The sequence below is a fragment of the Globicephala melas genome, chromosome 15 (assembly GCF_963455315.2).
Source record: "Globicephala melas chromosome 15, mGloMel1.2, whole genome shotgun sequence".
Lineage (NCBI taxonomy): Eukaryota > Metazoa > Chordata > Mammalia > Artiodactyla > Delphinidae > Globicephala > Globicephala melas.
Window position 1 is genome coordinate 29,468,974 of NC_083328.1, and position 23,960 is coordinate 29,492,933.

The 23,960-nt window shown below is 36.9% G+C and overlaps 1 protein-coding gene across 1 annotated transcript in view; it reads right to left on the bottom strand.

Annotated features, from left to right (window-relative positions):
- ATF7IP2 (activating transcription factor 7 interacting protein 2) overlaps positions 1-23,960 on the bottom strand; it is a 73,909-nt gene that overhangs the window by 33,774 nt on the left and 16,175 nt on the right. Inside the window, exons 4-6 of the mRNA XM_070043623.1 lie at positions 21,440-21,574; positions 20,781-20,879; positions 10,210-10,370 (exon numbers count right to left, since the gene is read on the bottom strand). Of these exons, the coding sequence (XP_069899724.1) occupies positions 10,210-10,370; positions 20,781-20,879; positions 21,440-21,574 (395 nt within the window). The remainder of the gene's footprint in view (positions 1-10,209; positions 10,371-20,780; positions 20,880-21,439; positions 21,575-23,960) is intronic.

Sequence of the window (23,960 nt, forward strand, 5' to 3'; positions counted from 1 at the left end):
CTTGAATTTTTTAATTTCCCAGTGCATACAAAAGTTATGTTTAGTATACTATAGTCTATTAAGTGTGCAACAGCATTATGTCTAAAAAAACAATACATACCTTAATTTTAAAATATTTCATTGCTAAAAAATGCTAACCATCATCTAAGCCTTCAGTAAGTTGTAATCTTTTTGTTGCTGGATGGTCTTGTGTTGATGCTGATGGCTGCTGACTGATCAGGGTGGTGGTTGCTGACGGCTGGGGTGGCTCTGGCAATTTCTTAAAATAAAACAATGAAATTTGCTGCATGAATTAACTCATCCTTTCACAAGTGATTGGTTTTCTGAAGCATGCAATGCTGTTTGATAGCATTTTACCCACAGTAAAACTTCTTTCAAAGTTTGAGTCAATCTTCTTAAACCCAACCACTGCTTTATCAGCTAAGTTTATGTAATGTTCTAAATCCTCTGTCGTCACTTCAACAGTCTTCACAGAATCTTCATCAAGAATAGATTCCATCTCAAGAAACCACTTTCTTTGCTCATCTGTTAAAGTTTATCATGAGATTACAGCAATTCAGTCACCTTCAGGCTCCACTTCTAATTCTAGTTCTCTTGCTATTTCTACATCTGCAGTTACTTCCTCCACTGAAGTCTTGAACCTCTCAAAGTCATCCATGAAGGTTAGAGTAAACCTCTTCCAAACTTCTGTTAATGTTGATCTTTTGACCTCTTGCCATGAACCATGAATGTTCTTAATGTATCTAGAATGGTGAATCCTTTCCAGAAGGTTTTCAAATTACTTTGCTCAGATCCATTGAAGGAATCACTATCTATGGCAGCAACAGCTTTACAAAGTACTTAAAATAATAAGCTTGAAAGTTGAAATTACTTGACCCATGGGCTGCAGAAAGGATGTTGTGTTAGCAGGCATGAAAACAACAATAATCTCATTGTATATCTCCATCAGAGTTCTTGGGTGGCCAGGTGCATTGTCAATGAGCAGTAAATTTTTTTTTAAAATAAATTTATTTATTTTTGGCTGCATTGGGTCTTTGTTGCTGTGCGTGGGCTTTCTCTAGTTGTGGTGAGCGGGGGCTACTCTTCATTGTGGTGTGCAGTCTTCTCATTTCGGTGGCTTCTTCTGTTGCGGAGCACGGGCTCTGGGCTCTAGGCACGTGGGCTTCAGTAGTTGTGGGACACGAGCTTAGATGCTCCGCAGCATGTGGGATCTTCCCAGACCAGGGATTGAACCCGTGTCCGCTGCACTGGCAGGCAGATTCTTAACCACTGCACCACCAGGGAAGTCCCCTTTGAGCAGTAAATTTTGAGAGGAATCTTTTTTCTGAGCAGTTGGTCTCAAACATTCAGTTGAGTAAAATATTCAGTAATTCAAGCCTGGATATGCTGTCAGCCAGGCATTGTTCTTCTACTTATATAGCACAGGCAAAGCAGATTTAGCATAATTCTTAAGGGCCCTAAGATTTTTGGAATGGTAAATGAGTACTGGCTTCAACCTAAAAGTCACCAGCTGCACTAGCCCTCAAAAAGAGAGTCAGCCTGTTCTTTGAAGTTTGAAGCCAGGTATTGACTTCTATGTAGCTATGAAAAGTCCTAGATGGTATCTTCTTGCTATTTAAGGTTGTTTCTTCTACACTGAAAATCTTTTGTTTAATGTAACCACTTTCATTAATTATCTTTGGTAGATCTTCTGAATAGCTTGCTGCAGCTTCTACATCAGTATTTGCTGCGTTACATTGCACTTTTATGTTATAGAGATGGCTTCTTACCTTAAACCTCATGAACCAACCTCTGCAAACTTTTTTTTCTGCAGCTTCCTCCTCATCACTCTAAGCCTTCACAGAATTGAAGAGTTAGAGCCTTGCTCTGGACTAAGCTTTGGCTTAAGGGAATGCTGTGGCTGATTTGACCTTAAACTTTCTCTATATCAATAATAAGGCTATTTCGCTTTCTTATCATTCACGTGTTCTGGAGTAGCACTTTTAATTTCCTTCAAGAACTTTTCCTTTGCATTCACAACTTGGCTAACTATTTGGTGCAAAAGGCCTAGGTTTTGGCCTGTCTCAGCTTTCAACATGCCCTCCTCACTAAGCTTAATTTCTAGCTTTTGACTTAAAGTGAGAGACATGTAGGTCTTCTTTCACTTAAACATTTAGAGACCATTGTAAGGTTATTAACTGGCCTAATTTCAATATTGTTATGTCTCAGGGAGTAGGGAGGCCTGAGGAAAGGAGACAGATGACATCAGTGGAGCAGTCAGAATGCACACATTTATTAAGTTGCTGTCTTATATGGGTGTGGTTTGTGGCAACCCCCAAAAAGTACAATAGTGACATCAAAGATCACTAATCACAGATCACCATGACAAATCATAATGGAAAAGTCTGAAATATTGTGAGGAAAAAAAAATATTGTGAGAATTGCCAAACTGTGACACAAAGTGAGCAAATGCTATTGGAAAAATGGTGCCAACAGAATTGACGCAGGGTTGCCATAAACCTTCAATTTGTAAAAAACCACAATATCTGTGAAGCAAAATAAAGCAAAGCACAAAGAAACAAGGCATGCCTGTATGTGATGCTATAAACATACCAGTGTGGCTAAAGTGAAAAAGGCAGATAATACCAAGTGTTGGCAAGGATATAGAATAAGAAAAACCTCATATACTCTCATTGGGAGTGTAACTTGATAGAACTTCTTTGGTATTTAGTAGTATCTATTAAACCTGAAAATACACATACCCTATGACCTACCAATTCCACTTCCAGTCAAAGGTCCAACAGAAATTTACCTATGTATATTCACCAACAAACACGTAAAGGAATGTTCATAGCAGCACTAATCATAATTTCCCCAATCTGCAAATAACTCAGATGTCCATCAACAGTTGTGAATGGAATAAGCTGTGGTATATTCATATGATGGACATTATATAGCAATGAGAATGATCAAATTATTGTTGCTAAGCAACAGCATGGATGAATCTCTTAACACATAAAGTTGGGCAAAAGAGGCAAGACACCAAAGAGTTCATTGAGTATGATTCCATTTATATAAAGGGGAAAAGTAAACGAAAACAACTTATGGTGTTAGAGGTTAGGATGATGTTTACTGAAGTCAGTGTGGTAGGGGTGGGACTTGTGACTGGCATGAGGCAGAACAGATGCCATTGGTGGTGTTTTTTGATCTGGGTGATAATTACAAAATGTGTTTACTTTTTCAAAATTCACCAAACTATACATTTACTGTTTGTGCAGTTTTCAGTAGGTATTATAGGTCAATTAACTTTATTTTAAAAATTATGTGTCTGTGTATGTATGTATGTAAAGCTGCTAATGCTTATCCTGAGAAATTCATTTATACATCTACACACTAAAGACTGGAATTCCACGAGCATTTAATGATACGTAACTTTCATGAAACTGTTCCACTGACTGCTTCCAATGATGGCTCTTTTTTTAATGAACCGTATCTGGGAGGAAAACTGAGGACACTGATGATTTTCATGGTCTTCTAGATGCACCTATTTTTCTACTTGTATTCTACCTTGGAGAAAAACTTCTGTGTCTAAAATCAGTAATTAAAATTCTCCAGGTAATGTTATAATGTAGTACATAGTTCAATAATGGGATCTGGAGACAAAACTGTCTAGGTCTAAATCCTGGCTCTGCCATTTACTAGCTCAGTGTTTGGGGGACAGGAAACTTGGTTTCCTGATCTGTTAAAGAGGGATATGTCATAAACGTGAGATTAAATAAGTGTTAATAATGAGTAGGAAGGAGCACATGAAAAACAGTGGAAAATTTCTTATAATACTATGGCTGGTAACTACTTTTTTCTCCTTTGTATCTCTGTAAACATTTCTTCACATGAAATTCAATGCAAGACTTATTTTTCAGACAATATTAATGTTTCATTCCATCAACACTGGTGAAGTGGTCTGTTCTTGGGTGCCTTAGACCTTGATGCTTACTTTTCCTCTTTGGAAAAGATTGCATATGAAAGCCTTTTCTTTCTATTTAAGCAAGTTCCTTCATCAAATATGTGTTCTGGTCCACAGGCCTTCTCTTCTATGAGCTTCTTCAGCTCAGCTGTTACTGCCTTTCCCATTTTCTTCACATTCTAAAAAGAAAATGCTTAAACTTCTAAATCGAACCATGACTATAGACATAGAAAGTTAGTAGTGGCACTAATTCCTTCAACACTTGGGGTATCAGAAGAAACAATTATAAAGCCTCCTGGATTTCTCTAGAGTTATAATAATGGAGAGAAAATAGATCCAATGAAAAGAGGAGACTGGAAAATTAAAAAAACTGAAACTAAGAACTAAATACCTGAGTTTAACAGCCACTTGGATACAGCTAAAGAGAGAATGAACTAGAAAATTGTAGCAAATATCCAGACAAAAGCATGGAGAACAAAATAGATGGAGTGTACACAGAAGAGTATAATTGGAATACCAGAAGGGAAGAAGAGACAGAATGGTGCAGAAGCAATATCTAAAAAGATAATATCCAAGAATTTTCCAAAGATAATGAAAGATATGAAGTCACAGATTCAAGAAAAACTATGAGCCCCAATTAGGATAAATTAATCCCCCCCCCCACCGCCAGCATCATAGAATATACTGATGAAAACCAAAAATATATAGACTATCTTGAAAGCAGCTAGACAAATAGACACCATCCTCAAAGAAGGAACAAGAAGATGGATATCTAACTTTTCAACAGAAATTATAGAAGTCAGAAAACAATGTAATGACATCTTGAAAGTGCTAAAAATAACTGCCAACCTATAATTCAATACCTATGTTGAAATATCCTTTAAAAATAAAGACAAGGGCTTCCCTGGTGGCACAGTGGTTGAGAGTCCGCCTGCCGATGCAGGGGACGCAGGTTCGTGTCCCGGTCCGGGAAGATCCCACATGCTGCGGAGCGGCTGGGCCCGTGAGCCATGGCTGCTGAGCCTGTGCGTCCGGAGCCTGTACTCCGCAACGGGAAAGGCCACAACAGTGAGAGGCCCGCGTACAGCGCAAAAAAAAAAATAAAGAAAAAAAATAAATAAAGATAAAATGAAGTTATTTCCAGACAAATAAAAACAAAGTTTATCCTGAGCAGAATTTTTAAAATAAATGATAAATGGAATTATTCAGGCAGATGAAAAATTATCCCAGATGGAAATACAGGAAGAAATAAAGAGCAACAGAAAGGGTAAATACACTTGACCCTTGCACAATGAAGGCATCAGAAAATCCAAGTATAACTTTCGACTCACCCCCAAACTAGTAATAGCCTACTGTTGACTAGAAGGCTTACTGTTAACATAAACAGTCGATTAACACATACTTTGTATGTTATATATATTATATACTGTGTTCTTACAATAAAGGTAGGAAAAAAAATTAAGAAATCATAAGGAAAATACAGTTGCAGTAGTGTCCTCTATTTATTGATACTATAAGTTTATGCTGTCTGTTTACAAGATGAATCGTCTGTCAGTACCTATATCAATATTGTCCTAATGATATAAATACCATAGATGTTATATGTATTACAAACATTAGACATCAAAAATGAAAAGAAAATGTGAAAAAGAAATTATTTGTTTATAGGTACTATATTTATTGAAAAAAAATCCATGTATACGAGTGGACTCGAGTAGTTCAAACCCTTGTTGTTCAAGAGTCAACAACTGTATTTGGGTAACTCTAAGTGAATGACTGTACAAAGTAATGATATTGTCTTATGAGATTTAAAATAATGTAAAACTTAAATGCATGAAACAAACAATGGGAGGGAGCACTAAATGGAGTTAAAAGTGTTCTAAGGTCAAGCATTGCCTATAAAATGGTAAAAGTAGCAATTCATATTAGACTCTAATGTTAGACTCAAGAATCCATATCATGATCTTTAGGATAACTTCAAAAGGTACAATGAAAGATGTATAATTAATGAGGTAATGGGGAATGGGAAAAAGAAATCCAAAAGAAGGCTAAAATAAGTAGAGAAAGAAACAGACACAGATAAGGGAAAAGGACCATAAAATAATGTAACAAATAGAAAACAAGTATTAAGATTATAGTTATGAGCCCACATATATCAGTAAGATTACATTAAACATAATCTAAAATTTCCAATTAATAATTATTTTCAAATTGGATTAAAAATACATATTCAGCTTAATAAATAATTATAAAGCTAGCATCCATGTAGCCACTACTCAGATAAATACATTTTAACCTTTTTTTTTTTTTTTTTGCGGTACGGGGGCCTCTCACTGCTGTGGCCTCTCCCACCGCGGAGCACAGGCTCCGGACGCACAGGCCCAGCGGCCATGGCTCACGGGCCCAGCCGCTCCGCGGCATGTGGGATCTTCCCGGGATCTTCCCAGACTGGGTCACGAACCCGTGTCCCCTGCATCGGCAGGCAGACCCTCAACCACTGTGCCACCAGGGAAGCCCCAGATAAATACATTTAAAATTATCAGCACTTCAGAAACCCACGTGCCTCCATCCTGAATCATAAATCTCCTCCATAAATAGCATTTGTGGTACTAATCCCCTTGTTTTACTCTTTAGATTTACCATCTAGCTTTGAATTCATAAATAATGTACTTTTTGCTGGCTATTTCTGAACTTCATTTGAATGGAATCATACTATTCCTTGTGTCTGCCTTTCAGTAATGTTTTTTGTGGGAGTAACATACTGTTACATGTGACTGTAGTTCCTTCACTTTCATTAATGTACAAAATTCTACCGTATGGACTTACAGCAATTATTTTTCTTTTCAGCTGTAGATGGACTTTTTTTCCTCCTGGTTTTTGGCTATTATGGAAAATGCTGCTAATAAACATTCCTCTAGATATGTCCTATTGCACATGTGAACATGTCTCTAGCTAGGGTATATACCAAGGGATAGGACCGCTAGGTCACAGGATATTCAGATCTTCACTATTTCTAGATAATGCCAAATTTTTTCTAAAATACTATACCAATTTACTCACCCAACAAAATATTAACTAAAACCAATTCCTTTTATTTCAAAACCTCACCAATACCTGGTATTGTCAGATTTTAAAATGTTTTACTTTTCCTTACCTGATATGAAATGGTATCTCATTGTGGTTTTAATTTGCATTTCCCTGATTACTAGTGAAGATGAGCACCTTTTCATATGTTTATTTGCCATTTGAATTCCTCTTTTGTGAAGTAGATGTACAAGTCTTTTGCCCATTTTTCTTTTGCATTATCTGGCTTTTACTCATTGATTTGTTGAAGTTCTTTATATATATTCTGGGTACTAGTCCTCTATAGGTTATATGTGCTGCAAGTATCTTCTCCCACTTGATGGCCTGTCTTCTCACTATCTTTATAGTGCCTTTTGAGAAAAGAAGTTTCTAATTTTAATGTGGTAAAATTGATCTTTTTTTTCTTTTATGGTAAGGGTATTTGTGTCTGAAGATATCTTTCCTTATCCGAAGTTCATGAAGACATTTTATGTTACCTTCTAAAAGCTTCATAATTTTCCTTTAGATATTTAGTTCCTTAATTCACTTGAGATTGATGTACAGGGATTGGACTCAGGGATCCAATTTCTTTTATATTTCTCACAATATGAACAGCAATATGAATTTACTAAAGTCAATCATTTCCCAATTGATCTGCCATACAATCTCCAACACAAATCACATAATACATTATAGGTATAGGTTTCCAGACTCTCTGTTACACAGCTCTGTTGTCTAGCACTTGCCAATATCACATTATCCTAATTACTGCAGTTTCATAATGTCCTGACATCTGATGGCAAACTCCTTCCATTCTGTTTCTCTACTTAAAGGGTATCTTGGCCTCTTAACCCATTGCATTTATATATACATTTTCGAATGAAATCAGCTTGTCAAGTTCCATAAAATTACACACTGGGAAACTGACTGAAACTGTCCTCTATAAACTAATTTGAACAAAAGTAAAAGCATTTTTAATACTGTATTGTCCAAACCATAAACATAGTACGTTTCTCCAATGAATTCTTCTTCAATATCTCAAAGTTTCGAAATTTTCTTCAGTTATTACATGCCTCGTTAATTGTATTTCTAGGTACTTGATACATTTAATACTATAATATGTTTAAAAAATTTTCATTTCCGAATTTTTTATATCTTATAGGAATACAATTGATTTCTTATATGTTTGAGTTTAGCAATCTTGCTAAACTCTTATTAATCCTAATAATTTATCTGTAAATTCCTTTGGATTTCCTACATATATACCCCCAATCATCTAGGAATAGTAATAATATTTATTGTTTCTTCTTTTTGAATCTTTTACATTTTTCTTTCTTTTGTTTTTCTGATTTTTGCATTAGCTAAGATATCCAGTATAACCTTAAAGTGGTAACAGCAGGCATCCTTCTATTTTTATCTCAAAGGGAATATTTCCAATATTTCACTATCAGATTTTAGGGTTTTTATAGATACTCTTTATCAAATTAAGGAAGGTACCTCCTATCCCAAGTTTGCCAAGAATTTTTTTTTAATCATAAACATGTATTTTATAAAATTCTACATCTATTTTGAGCTGATGATGACTCTTCTCCTGGCACATTATGTAAGTTGACTTGCTATTGTTAAACCAATGTTGCAGCATTCCTGGAACAAACTCAACTTTTATAGACTGTTGAATTTGGTTTACTAGTTTCTGTTTAGGATATCTGCATCTATTTTGTGGGTAAAAGTAAACTGTGATTTTCCATTTCTGTAAAATTTTTAAATTGATTTTATTATCAGAGTATCAGAGTTATACCAAATTTTAGCATCTAGTCTCATAAAATGAAAAATATTCCCTCTTTTTTTATTCTTTGGGATAGTTTGTTTAAAAATGGTATTGTTTCTTTCTTAAATGTTTTATAAAATTCACCACTGAACCTACCCATCAGGGTCAAGTTACACAATTGTTACACCTATTCTCACACTCACCATGGGCTGAAACAGTTTCATAAATTGCACATTCTTCCTTCATTATAGAGCATGAGGTGAATTGTTCATATCATGGGTATAAGCCACTGATAAAGTTAACATATCAGTCTATAAAATGTTACTTTAACAGCGCTTTCACTTCCATCAACAGCATTTTTCTTTTTTGTCACCTTATGAGTTTCCGCACAGGCATCAAGTAAGTGGTAACAACAAACACTCACTGAAATGTGACTCTTTCCTTTGTCAACTAAATAAGTGCCTTCTTCACAGCAGCTTCCTGGCTCAAAACTAAAATGTAGGCCTCAATATCATGGAATATTAGGGTTTCTTCTGAAGAGCCAGAACTGCATGTGAATTCCCAAATACCAAGAATCTCCTGTAAATGGTGTCGATCTGTAATGCTTCTCTTTCATTTTATAGCATCCTTGAGTATGCATAGTTATTTGGGGGAAAGAGTGGTGTTCTCCAAACAATGGCCATCATTTAATTCACTTATTTTTAGTTATAAATTTTCCTCTTTTTAAAAGCTGACATATAATTTAACATATAAAAGCAAAACCATAGGACATTTTAGGGAGTGAAATGTTAACAATAAATAATATTATAAAGCTCCAAAACTGTTGAGAATCACCAGTCAAGAGAATTCATTAAAATGTCCCCATCCCCCTATCCTTGAACATCAATCCAGGCCAGGATCACCAATCAAGGGTCTTTGTTAAACTAAACTATTTCTTCCCTATCAGCCCCAAATCTTCTATTAGACTAGATTGGAGATTAGGTGTCTCAGCTGCTTTGTGATCAATCAGACAAATAAGTTAACCTATTCACTATAGTTTGAAGTTATCATGATACTACTTTCCACATTCAGGGAACTAATTTTAGACACTTTTCTCCTAGTCTTACTCCTCTGTGTAATTCTTTAAAACCACTGTTTCATAGGGCCTTGATTCTTCCATGTGTAGAAGTGGAAACTACTGGAGTGATCCAGTTGATCACTCCAGTTGCCATACCAAAGATGGAAAGCATCACAATGAAAAACCTGATCACCTAACCAATTCAAAAGTTTATTTAGTACAGTTAAAACAACAATAAAAGCTTTTGAGAACCAATTTCTTCATAATGGACAAAAATAGCATTCATATAAATATGAAGCTTTAAGGTATTTTATGCTTGAGTATATGTGTTTACAAACATATTTAAATAAGTTTATGCATTTTTATAGAAATGCCTACCTTTCAGAAACAGCCTCATTATGTTCCCATGACAAATTAATCTTTTCACTTGCTTTTTCTGAAGGGTTAGAAGGTTCAGAGTTCACAGAAGTTTTTCTTTCCTGTGGACTATTAACTGACTCTGGATTCTTATCCAAATTCATAGTCTCTGAATTTGCAACCTGTTAGTTGGGTGAGGAAAAAGCAGTTGAGGGGAGGGTTACCAATTGTGCTCTTCCAACAAAATTGATGATAGGTTAAAATTCCACTTGGAAAGTGTTCTCAAAATATTCTTGCATACACACAGTAAAACATATATTAAATTATATGTATATCAATGGCTGATGACCATGATTGCAGTTACTCTGCCAAAATGAATTTTAAAAAATACTTCAAAAGAAATAAAAATAATGACAGCACAAATCAACTTCCTAGCTTGAACGGAAAGAAGGAGAAACAAATACCTAAGTACTTAGACAACATTTTATTCCTATTATACTAAACTTTAGGAATAAACATTAGACTTCAACAAGGAAACTTTTACTTTTGTTATACTTCTAATAAGAGTGAAGACCAGAAATAAATCAATTTTCCAAGTTGCTCTTCTAGTTGATGAGTTTTGGATAGGCTAAGAATTTCCCCAATCAAATCCTGGTTCCTTTTTGCTAAAGTTTCTCCTTCAATTTATCTTTTCTCTCTCACATTTTACTGTAAGAAGCAAGAAACCAAGCCAAACCTTCAACATTTTGCTCAAAAATCTCATCAGCCTAATAAACACGCAAGTTTATCATTTACAAATTCTGCTTTCCATATCACTGTAGGTAACATTTCAGCTAAGCTTCCTGCCACTATGTAACAAGAACCCCATCCCCTCCCCAATTTCCAATAACATGTTCCTCTTTTGAGTCCTCACCAACAGTGCTTTTAAATATCCGTATTACTGCCAACAGTTTATGAAGATTTAGGTATTCTCTTAGACTATACAGGGTTTCTCTACAATGTTCCTCATTTCCTCCTGAGCCCTCACTTGCAGACTTTATCATCTATATTTCTATAATACTAAGAGTCTGATCAAGGCAATCCAGGCTTTTGAAAAATCATGCGCCTTAATATTCTTCCAGCCTCTACCATTCCAAATCCACTTCCACATTTTTAGGTATCGGTTACAACAGCATGCCATACTTCCTGGTACCACATTCTATATTAGTTTTCCGAGGCTGCGATAACAAATTACCACAAACTGGGTGGTTTAAAACAACAGAAATTTATTCCGTCACACTTCTGAAGGCCAGAAGTTTGAAATCAGTTTCATTAAGATCAAGTTGTTAGCTGGCTGCATCCCTTCTGGAGGCTTCAGGGGAAAAATCTGTTTCCTTTTTTCCAGCTTCTAGAAGCTGCCAGCATTCCTTGGCTTGTACCCCTTGCCTCCATCTTCAGTGCAATCATCCAGCCTCTGCTTTCATTGTCCCATTTCCATCTTGTCTTTAACCTTCTTGACTCCTTTTTATAAGGACCCTTGTGATTTTATTGAGCCCACCAGGATAATCTTCCCATCTATAAGCTTCTTTTAGCACATTAAGTAACATACTCACAGGTTCCAGGGATTAGGTTGTGGACATCCTTTAAGGGCCATGATTCACCACTATCAACCATCTTGACACAATTAGCATAGAAGTGACATTTATAGAATATTATACCGAATATTCTTTTCAAGTATACATGAAACATTCAACAAGGGAAAGCATATCTTGGGCTATAAAATAAGTGTCAGTAACTCTCAATGTTGCAATTTTACACAGTATGTTCTCTGACCAAAATGAAATTAGATATCTATAAAAATAAGATACCTAGAAATGTGTGGAAATTAAACATATCCTTCTAAATAACCCATGGGTCAAAGAACAATACCATAAGGGAAACTGGAAATTATTTTCAACTGATGGAAAACAAAAATACAATATAATACAGATTATATTATACTCTCTACACTGAAAAGTACATAATATAAGCATTAAGAAGATGCTTAGAAGGTGCTTAGAAAGAGCAGTGCTTAGAAGAAAATTTATAGCTTTAAATGTTTTCTAGTAGAAAAGGTTAAAAATTAATGCTCTTTGTCTCTTAAGAAGCTGAAAAAAGAAGAACAAAATATATCCAAAGTAAGACTGATCAAGAAAAAAAGGAGCCACTTCAGTTTTAATCAGAAACTGGCTGAGGTTGAGTCCAGATCCTAAGCATTTTAAAGCCTAGTTATTCAGAAGCCAAATACACCAGAAATACATCTACACGTGGAACAACTCCTACAGAACACCTACTGAACACTGGCAGACCTCAGACCTCCCAAAAGGCAAGAAACCCCCCCCCCAAGTACCTGGGTAAGGCAAAAGAAAAAAGAATAAACAGAGAAAAAAGGATAGGGACTGGACCTGCACCAGTGGGAGGGAGCTGTGAAGGAGGAAAGGTTTCCACACACTAGGAAGCCCCTTCACGGGCGGAGACTACGGGTGGCGCAGGGGGAAAGCTTCGGCGCCGCGGAGGAGAGCACAGCAACAGGGGTGCGGGGGGCAAAGCGGAGAGATTCCCACACAGAGGATCGGGGCCGACCAGCACTCACCAGCCCGAGAGGCTTGTCTGCTCACCCGCCGGGGCGGGCGGGGCTGGGAGTTGAGGCTCAGGATTTGGTTGGAGCGCCGGGAGAGGGCTGGGGTTGGCAGCGTCAACACAGCCTGCAGGGGGTTAGTGCACCACGGCTAGCCGGGAGGGAGTCAGGGGAAAAGTCTGGACCTGCCGAAGAGGCAAGAGACTTTTTCTTCCCTCTTTGTTTCCTGGTACACGAGGAGAGGGGATCAAGAGCGCTGTTTAAAGGAGCTCCAGAGACTGGCACGAACAGCGGCTAAAAGCACGGACCCCAGAGACGGGTATGAGACGCTAAGGCCGCTGCTACCGCCACCAAGAAGCCTGTGTGCAAGCACAGGTTACTATCCACACCCCCCTTCCGGGGAGCCTGTGCAGCCCGCCACTGCCAGGGTCCCGTGATCCAGGGACAACTTCCCCGGGAGAACGTACGGCGCACCCCAGGTTGGTGCAACGTCACGGCGGCCTCTGCCGCCAGAGGCCGGCCCCACATCCACACCCCTCCCTCCCCGCAGCCTGAGTGAGCCAGAGCCCCCGAATCAGCTGCTCCTTTAACCCCGTCCTGCCTCAGCGAAGAACAGATGCCCTCCAGCGACCTACACGCAGAGGCGGGGTCAAATCCAAAGCTGAGCCCCGGGAAATGTGCAAACAAAGAAGAGAAAGGGAAATCTCTCCCAGAAGCCTCAGAACCAGCGGATTAAAGCTCCACAATCAACTTGATGTACCCTGCATCTGTGGAATACATGAATAGACAACAAATCATCCCAAATTGAGGAGGTGGACTTTGAGAGCAAGATTTATGATTTTTCCCCTTTTCCTCTTTTTGTGAGTGTGTATGTGTATGCTTCTGTGTGAGATTTTGTCTGTATAGCTTTGCTTCCACCATTTGTCCTAGGGTTCTAGCCATCCGTCTTTTTTTTTTTTAATTTTTTTTCTCTTAATAATTATTTTTTATTTTAATAACTTTATTATATTTTATCTTACTTTATGTTGCTTTATCTTCTTTCCTTTTTTCCTTCCTTCCCTCCTTCCTTCCTTCCTCCCTCCCTCCCTCCTTTCTTTCTTTCTACTTCTACTAATTCTTTCTTTCTACTTTTTCTCCCTTTTATTCTGAGTCGTGTGGATGAAAGGTTCTTGGTGCTGCAGCCAGGAGTCAGTGCTGTGCCTCTGAGGTGGGAGAGCCAACTTCAGGACACTGGTCCACAAGAGACCTCCCAGCTACACATACTATCAAACGGCAAAAATCTACCAGAGATCTCCATCTCAACACCAGCACCCAGCTTCACTCAATGACCAGCAAGCTACAGTGCTGTACATCCTATGCCAAACAACTAGCAAGACAGGAACACAACCCCACCCATTAGCAGAGAGGCTGCCTAAAATCATAAGTCCACAGACACCCCAAAACACACCACCAGACATGGACCTGCCCACCAGAAAGACAAGATCCAGCCTCATCCACCAGAACACAGGCACTAGTCCCCTCCACCAGGAAGCCGACATAACCCACTGAACCAACCTTAGCCACTGGGGACAGACACCAAAAACAACGGGAACTACGAACCTGCAGCCTGCAAAACGGAGCCGCCAAACACAGTAAGATAAGCAAAATGAGAAGACAGAAAAACACACAGAAGATGAAGGAGCAAGATAAAAACCCACCAGACCTAACAAATGAAGAGGAAATAGGCAGTCTACCAGAAAAAGAATTCAGAATACTGATAGTAAAGATGATCCCCAATCTTGGAAATAGAATGGACAAAATGCAAGAAACATTTAACAGGGACCTAGAAGAACTAAAGATGAAACAAACAACAATGAACAACACAATAAATGAAATGAAAAATACTCTAGATGGGATCAATAGCAGAATAACTGAGGCAGAAGAACGGATAAGTGACCTGGAAGATAAAACAGTGGAAATAACTACTGCAGAGCAGAATAAAGAAAAAAGAATGAAAAGAACTGAGGACAGTCTCAGAGACCTCTGGGATAACATTAAACACACCAACATTCGAATTATAGGGGTTCCAGAAGAAGAAGAGAAAAAGAAAGGGACTGAGAAAATATTTGAAGAGATTATAGTTGAAAACTTCCCTAATATGGGAAAGGAAATAGTTAATCAAGTCCGGGAAGCACAGAGAGTCCCATACAGGATAAATCCAAGGAGAAATACGCCAAGACACATATTTATCAAACTGTCAAAAATTAAATACAAAGAAAACATATTAAAAGCAGCCAGGGAAAAACAACAAATAACACACAAAGGAATCCCCATAAGGTTAACAGCTGATCTTTCAGCAGAAACTCTGCAAGCCAGAAGGGACTGGCAGGACATATTTAAAGTGATGAAGGAGAGAAACCTGCAACCAAGATTACTCTACTCAGCAAGGATCTCATTCAGATTTGATGGAGAAATTAAAACCTTTACAGACAAGGAAAAGCTGAGAGAGTTCAGCACCACCAAACCAGCTTTACAACAACTTCTAAAGGAACTTCTCTGGGCAAGAAACATGAGAGAAGGAAAAGACCTTCAATAACGAACCCAAAACAATTAAGAAAATGGGAATAGGAACATACATATCGATAATTACCTTAAATGTAAATGGACTAAATGCTCCCACCAAAAGACACAGGTTGGCTGAATGGATACAAAAACAAGACCCATATATTTGCTGTCTACAAGAGACCCACTTCAGACCTAGAGACACATACAGACTGAAAGTAAGGGGATGGAAAAAGATATTTCATGCAAATGGAAACCAAAAGAAAGCTGGAGTAGCAATTCTCAGATCACACAAAATAGACTTTAAAATAAAGACTATTAGAAGAGACAAAGAAGGACACTACATAATGATCAAGGGATCGATCCAAGAAGAAGATATAACAATTGTAAATATTTATGCACCCAACATAGGAGCACCTCAATACATAAGGCAAATACTAACAGCCATAAAAGGGGAAATCGACAGTAACACATTCATAGTAGGGGATTTTAACACCCCACTTTCACCAATGGACAGATCATCCAAAATGAAAATAAATAAGGAAACACAAGCTTTAAATGATACATTAAACAAGATGGACTTAATTAATATTTATAGGACATTCCATCCAAAAACAATAGAATACATATTTTTCTCAAGTGCTCATGGAACAATCTCCAGGATAGATCGTATCTTGGGTCACAAGTCAAGTCTTGGTAAATTTAAGAAAATTGAAAGTGTTTCAAGTATCTTTTCCCACCACAATGCTATGAGACTAGATATCAATTACAGGAAAAGATCTGTAAAAAATACAAACACATGGAGGCTAAACAATACACTACTTAATAACGAAGTGATCACTGAAGAAATCAAAGAGGAAATAAAAAATTACCTAGAAACAAATGACAATGGAGACACGACGACCCAAAATCTATGGGATGCAGCAAAAGCAGTTCTAAGAGGGAAGATTATAGCAATACAATCCTACCTTAAGAAACAGGAAACATCTCGAATAAACAACCTAACCTTGCACCTAAAGCAATTAGAGAAAGAAGAACAAAAAAACCCCAAAGTTAGCAGAATGAAAGAAATCATTAAAATCAGATCAGAAATAAATGAAAAAGAAATGAAGGAAACGATAGCAAAGATCAATAAAACTAAAAGCTGGTTCTTTGAGAAGATAAACAAAATTGATAAACCATTAGCCAGACTCATCAAGAAAAAGATGGAGAAGACTCAAATCAATAGAATTAGAAATGAAAAAGGAGAAGTAACAACTGACACTGCAGAAATAAAAAAGATCGTGAAAGATTACTACAAGCAACTTTATGCCAATAAAAGGGACAACCTGGAAGAAATGGACAAATACCTAGTAATGCACAACCTGCCAAGACTGAATCAGGAAGAAATAGAAAATATGAACAGACCAATCACAAGCACTGAAATTGAAACTGTGATTAAAAATCTTCCAACAAACAAAGCCCAGGACCAGATGGCTTCACAGGCGAATTCTATCAAACATTTAGAGAAGAACTAACACCTATCCTTCTCAAACTCTTCCAAAATATAGCAGAGGGAGGAACACTCCCAAACTCATTCTATGAGGCCACCATCACCTTGATACCAAAACCAGACAAGGATGTAACAAAGAAAGAAAACTATAGGCCAATACCACTGATGAACATAGATGCAAAAATCCTCAACAAAATACTAGCAAACAGAATCCAACAGCACATTAAAAGGATAATACACCATGATCAAGTGGGGTTTACTCCAGGAATGCAAGGATTCTTCAATATACGCAAATCAATCAATGTGATAAACCATATTAACAAAATGAAGGAGTAAAACTATATGATCATCTCAATAGATGCAGAGAAAGCGTTCAACAAAATTCAACACCGATTTATGATAAAAACCCTGCAGCAAGTAGGCATAGAGGAAACTTTCCTCAACTTAATAAAGGCCATATACGACAAACCCACAGCCAACATCGTCCTCAATGGTGAAAAACTGAAAGCATTTCCACTAAGATCAGGAACAAGACAAGGTTGCCCACTCTCACCAATCTTATTCAACATAGTTTTGGAAGTTTTAGCCACAGCAATCAGAGAAGAAAAGGAAATAAAAGGAATCCAAATTGGAAAAGAAGAAGTAAAGCTGTCACTGTTTGCAGATGACATGATACTATACATAGAAAATCCTAAAGATGCTACCAGAAAACTACTAGAGCTAATCAATGAATCTGGTAAAGTAGCAGGATACAAAATTAATGCACAGAAATCTCTGGCATTCCTATACACTAATGATGAAAAATCTGAAAGTGAAATCAAGAAAACACTCCCATTTACCACTGCAACAAAAAGAATAAAATATCTAGGAATAAACCTACCTAAGGAGACAAAAGACCTGTATGCAGAAAATTATAAGACACTGATGAAAGAAATTAAAGATGATACAAATAGATGGAGAGATATACCATGTTCTTGGATTGGAAGAATCAACACTGTGAAAATGACTCTACTACCCAAAGCAATCTACAGATTCAATGTAATCCCTATCAAACTACCAATGGCATTTTTCATAGAACTAGAACAAAAAATTTCACAATTTGTATGGAAACACAAAAGACCCCGAATAGCCAAAGCAATCTTGAGAACGAAAAACGGAGCTGGCAGAATCAGGCTCCCTGACTTCAGACTATACTACAAAGCTACAGTAATCAAGACAGTATGGTACTGGCACAAAAACAGAAATATAGATCAATGGAACAGGATAGAAAGCCCAGAGATAAACTCACCCACATATGGTCACCTTATCTTTGATAAAGGAGGCAGGAATGTACAGTGGAGAAAGGACAGCCTCTTCCATAAGTGGTGGTGGGAAAACTGGACAGGTACATGTAAAAGTATGAGATTAGATCACTCCCTAACACCATACACAAAAATAAGCTCAAAATGGATTAAAGACCTAAATGTAAGGCCAGAAAGTATCAAACTCTTAGAGGAAAGCATAGGCAGAACACTCTATGACATAAATCACAGCAAGATCCTTTCTGACCCACCTCCCAGAGAAATGGAAATAAAAACAAAAATAAACAAATGGGACCTGATGAAACTTCAAAGCTTTTGCACAGCAAAGGAAACCATAAACAAGACCAAAAGACAACCCTCAGAATGGGAGAAAATATTTGCAAATGAAGCAATTGACAAAGGATTAATCTCCAAAATTTATAAGGAGCTCATGCAGCTCAATAACAAAAAAACAAACAACCCAATCCAAAAATGGGTAGAAGACCTAAATAGACATTTCTCCAAAGAAGATATACAGACTGCCAACAAACAGATGAAAGCATGCTCAACTTCATTAATCATTAGAGAAATGCAAATCAAAACTACAATGAGATATCATCTCACACCAGTCACAATGGCCATCATCAAAAAATCTAGAAACAATAAATGCTGGAGAGGGTGTGGAGAAAAGGGAACACTCTTGCACTGCTGGTGGGAATGTAAATTGGTACAGCCACTGTGGAGAACAGTATGGAGGTTCCTTAAAAAACTACAAATAGAACTACCATATGACCCAGCAATCCCACTACTGGGCATATACCCTGAGAAAACCATAGTTCAAAAAGAGTCATGTACCAAAATGTTCATTGCAGCTCTATTTACAATAGCCCGGAGATGGAAATAACCTAAGTGTCCATCATCGGATGAATGGATAAAGAAGATATGGCACATATATACAATGGAATATTACTCAGCCATAAAAAGAAACGAAATTGAGCTATTTGTAATGAGGTGGATAGACCTAGAGTCTGTCATACAGAGTGAAGTCAGAAAGAGAAAGACAAATACCGTATGCTAACGCATATGTATGGAATTTACGAAAAAAAAATGTCATGAAGAACCTAGGGGTAAGACAGGAATAAACACACAGACCTACTAGAGAATGAACTTGAGGATATGGGGAGGGGGAAGGGTAAGCTGTGACAAAGCATGAGAGAGGCATGGACATATATACACTATCAAATGTAAGGTAGATAGCTAGTTGGAAGCAGCCGCATAGCACAGGGAGATCAGCTTGGTGCTTTGTGACCGCCTGGAGGGGTGGGATAGGGAGGGTGGGAGGGAGGAAGACGCAAAAGGGAATAGATATGGGAACATATGTATATGTATAACTGATTCACTTTGTTATAAAGCAGAAACTAACACACCATTGTAAAGCAATTATACTCCAATAAAGATGTAAAAAAGAAAGAAAGAAAGAAAAAAAGGAAATACAGATTATACTAGTATCAGAAATGAAATAGAGTATATCACTACAGATCTACAAAGGTTAAAAGTACAAGGGAATTTTATCAATAACTTTATGCCAACAAAATCATCAACTTAGATGAAATGGACAAATTCCTTGCTAAGATAACTTACAAAACTAATATACAAAATGAAATTGGAAAATCTGAATTACTTTATACCTATGAAAGAATTACATTTTCAGGAAAAAGTCTTCCTACAAAGAAAGGTCCTTGCCCAGATTTCAGAGGTGGATTCTATCAAACATTTAAGGAAGTGATAAAAATCTTGCACAAACTTTCAGAAAACAGGGAAGGAAATGCTTCCCAATTGATTTATTGAGGCTAGCGCAAATATGATACTACAGGGAATAAAGACATAAGAAAAAATTCAGTGTATGTATACTTATGATTATTTTAAATTTTTTTTTTTTTTTTTTTTTTTTGCGTTACGCGGGCCTCTCACTGTTGTGGCCTGTCCCGCAGAGCACAGGCTCCGGACGCGCAGGCCCAGCGGCCATGGCCCACGGGCCCAGCCTCTCCGCGGCATGTGGGATCCTCAGACCGGAGCACGAACCCGCATCCCCTGCGTCGGCAGGCGGACTCTCAACCACCACGCCACCAGGGAAGCCCTATTTTAAATTTTATATAAAAAATATAAACAGATACTAAACTCTACTTAATGATACCCATGCTGAAATATTTTGGAAGTGTACACTGCAAAGTGTATTTTGATACAAAATACGTTAGTACTTATGAATGTACCAAATATGAACATGGCTTAGGGGATGAGTAGGCTGGCAGATACATGACAAAAATAAATTTATTAAAAGAGTAAAGGTAGAAGTTAGACATTGATTATACAAGCGTTCACTGTAAAATTCTCTCAGCTTTTCTATGTTTGAAATTTTTCATCATGATAAAACGGCGGGGAGGGAGGCAGTACAGGCAATCACAAATCACCTCTCTACTCACTTTATGAAATAAATACAGGTGGCATTTACTTTTGGCTATCTGAGGGTATCTTCTCCAGAGATAGAGTCAGAGGAACATTCTAAGTATAAATTTATTGTCTTTTAAACCTATGTCTTCGTTGGAAGTATATTCTGCTCTTACAATCCAACTACTTATAATGTGGGGCAAGTAAGTTATTAAAACTCCTATACGTTTATACCAACCTTACAAGCTGTATTGCTGGATACCACGTTTGGTTCCACACAATTCCTTCGAGATAACATTACTGTTCTAATACGTCTTTGAAGTTTTTTTATTTTTGTCTAGAAGAGAAAAACAAATAAATACAAAACCAGAGTACCAAATAATATATCATATAGAGGTGGAGAGAAAAATATTTGCCAATGTAATTTTGTGAGACTTAGGCATCCACCAAATAAATGAGAAATTCTTATGTAAGCCAAACATTTAAATCAGGTTTGATCTACTATAAGATGTTCAACAATAGAAGATTAAAAAAATCAAACTTCTAATTGGTCCACAATAAAATTAATGTTGGTAGAAACACCAATTAGCAAGTAACCCTAGAAGAGTAAAACAAAACAAAAAACCTAAAGAAAGTTTGAAACAGGTTATACAAGCTCTAATATAGAATATATTTTGAACTGACACAGAATGGCTGATGGTTCTACAAGTATTTCTCAAGGGCCAATACAGCTGAGATATAATAACTTATATTACCAATGGTATAGCACATCAGGGTTGTGGCCAGGGATCAGATTTGGGTCCACATTTACTGTTTTCCTTTCCTAATATGTAAAATATCATTAAATTCTACTTTTTAAAAGGACTCAAATGAAATAAAATGAAATTAGAAACTTACAAAGAGTTCATCAGCTATTGCTTCATGTTTACTCCTGCACTGTGTCTTCCCAATGCGTTCAGTCAATTCTTTCAGTTTGTTATCAAATAGTTTGTAATTTATACTACAGATCTCCTGTCGAATCAAATGTCCGACCTAGAATGTTAAAATAAAAACCAAAACACTCCACGTTTCAAATTTAAAAGCAATTTTATTTTCTACTTCTTAAAAACAGCTTTGCTCTTTTCTGGATTTACTGTAACTAATAACAGGTACTTTATTTATGTATTTATATTACTATGTCAATATGGTTTATAAAAGTTAAATAGCAAATTCAGCAGAACACATCTAATATTTAAATATATGGGTAAGTCAGAAATTAAATTTATTCTCCTAGTGTTAATTTTAGTTTCCTACAGTTTTGGTTGAATTCCATAATACAAATTAAAGGAATAGTAAAAGTCTATATATATCCCATTTATACTTTTTAATGACCATAGCTGAAACCTAGTATTCTATGAAAAGGGACTCCACTTATCTGAAAACCAGAGCCCAGTGAAAATGGCTGGTTGATCTGTAGTAGACAGAAAGGAAATTATGAAAATTTGAGCCTTGACCCCACCATTAACAAGCTATATGACCTTCGGGAAGTCACAACATCTCTGAGCTTCATTTGCCTGGTCCACAAATGGGTAGATGTCATACAATGTTGAACAAGTGATGCTCATAGGATTTTCATAAGAACAAAAAGATAATATGCATAAGAGCTCCATAAAATGGAAAACACTGAATTGAAATGAAAGAAATAAATATACAAGATAATCTCCTTTAGTTTTTTTTTGCAGGGGGAGGGGATGACTTATTGTTAAAGTGAAAAAAGCAATTATGTGACTAATGTTATCTGGCATAATGCATGCTATTCTATCAGACTATAGTAGTTAGCACATGAAACATTAATGAATTTCATTATCTGGCTAGTTTTCAGAAAATAGGTTGGCCTATTTTCAGGTAGCATAATTAATCTCAGTGCCTACTGATATTAATGGCTTTGCTGAGCCATACATTCAGAAATATCCACTGCAGGTGTTTGCTCAATGTATATGCCCCTTTTAGCAACTTTCACAACATAGTAGGTAGTCTCTCTTAATAACAAATTCTGTCATGATATATTTAAGGTATTTATTAGTAATATTTATATCTTCCCATATCATCTTGTTTCTTGGTGCTCAAAACTGTAGCACATAGTTTCTATGTTAAACTCCTTTATACTGATGTCACCCAGATGATTAGTCATATTCAGTAATTTTATTTGATTATTCCCAAGGTTTTTCCTTTTCATTCCCCATTGTTCTTGATCTTCAACATTATCATCTACTCGATTTCTTCTGTAATGCTTCATTAACATTTCTACAGTGGTTTCTCAACATTATTAGACATGATTGTCATTTGTACTCTCACAACTTTTAAATATCTGATTAATAACAGCTCAAAACATATGTATTATGTAAATAAGTGCTCAGAAAATCATACTATTTTTATTGACAGCCATTACCTGTCCCCATGTGTGGTTTTTATGGATTATTGCATGCTTGCCAGTTCACTGGCTGAAGTCAATACGTGAAGTTCATACCCTGATGAATCTTGGAATACAAATTTAACTGTTTTGAATACGGAAATACTGTTTTGCTAAGAAGCAAAAGCCATACAGTGTTCGTCAAACTTCCCTGGTAAGGAAGAATCATATGGAATACTTGTTAAATTCACAAATTCCTAGGACCTACCCTGATTCACCAATTTCCTGAAAAGAGGCCTGGCACCACTAATGATTCTTATCGGGTAAGTCTGAGAAAAGAGAAGCTTAAAACAATTAGTAGTGAGCTGAAGACACCACAATTTAAACAAGTACTCCTGGTGATTCAGATGGAGGCAGACTCTTAAAACTTGGTTACTTTGGATTAACTGCCCTCCAAGGCATGCGTCCTCTAGTGTAGAGTACACACTTGTTCTCATTTAGTGGTTACGGTCTTCATACAGAAGGAAGACACAATAACCTCCACCAAATACCTCATAAATATCTTCTGCAGATGGTAATGTGTCAAAAATTATAGAATCAGATGAAGTCCTAGCTACAATTTGCAGATGGTAGGCAAAGTGGCCTAAAGATTGGAGAAAAACTGGAAATTATGTGTGTATGTGTGTGTGTGTATATATATATATATATATATATATATCCCCCCTATCGCCTCAACTTTCTCCAATGGTGGGTAGGGTTAACAACTTGGACTTCGGAAGAAAAACCCCTCTACTTCAGTAATTTAATTGGAATCAACCAGGCCAAGATCCTTCTGAAACCTCAAAAGATAAGAGTTAACTGCTCTGGGACTCTCTCAGTAGGGAAGAACAATATCAGAATGGGAGGCCCTATTCCGCTGGGATTCAAACAAGAAAAACAAACAGATGTGGTTTAGAGAGTTAACTGTTCAGACAGGAATTAAAATATCAAGTGAGGGAGAGCTAGTTACTGAGAGACAGATAAAAGATA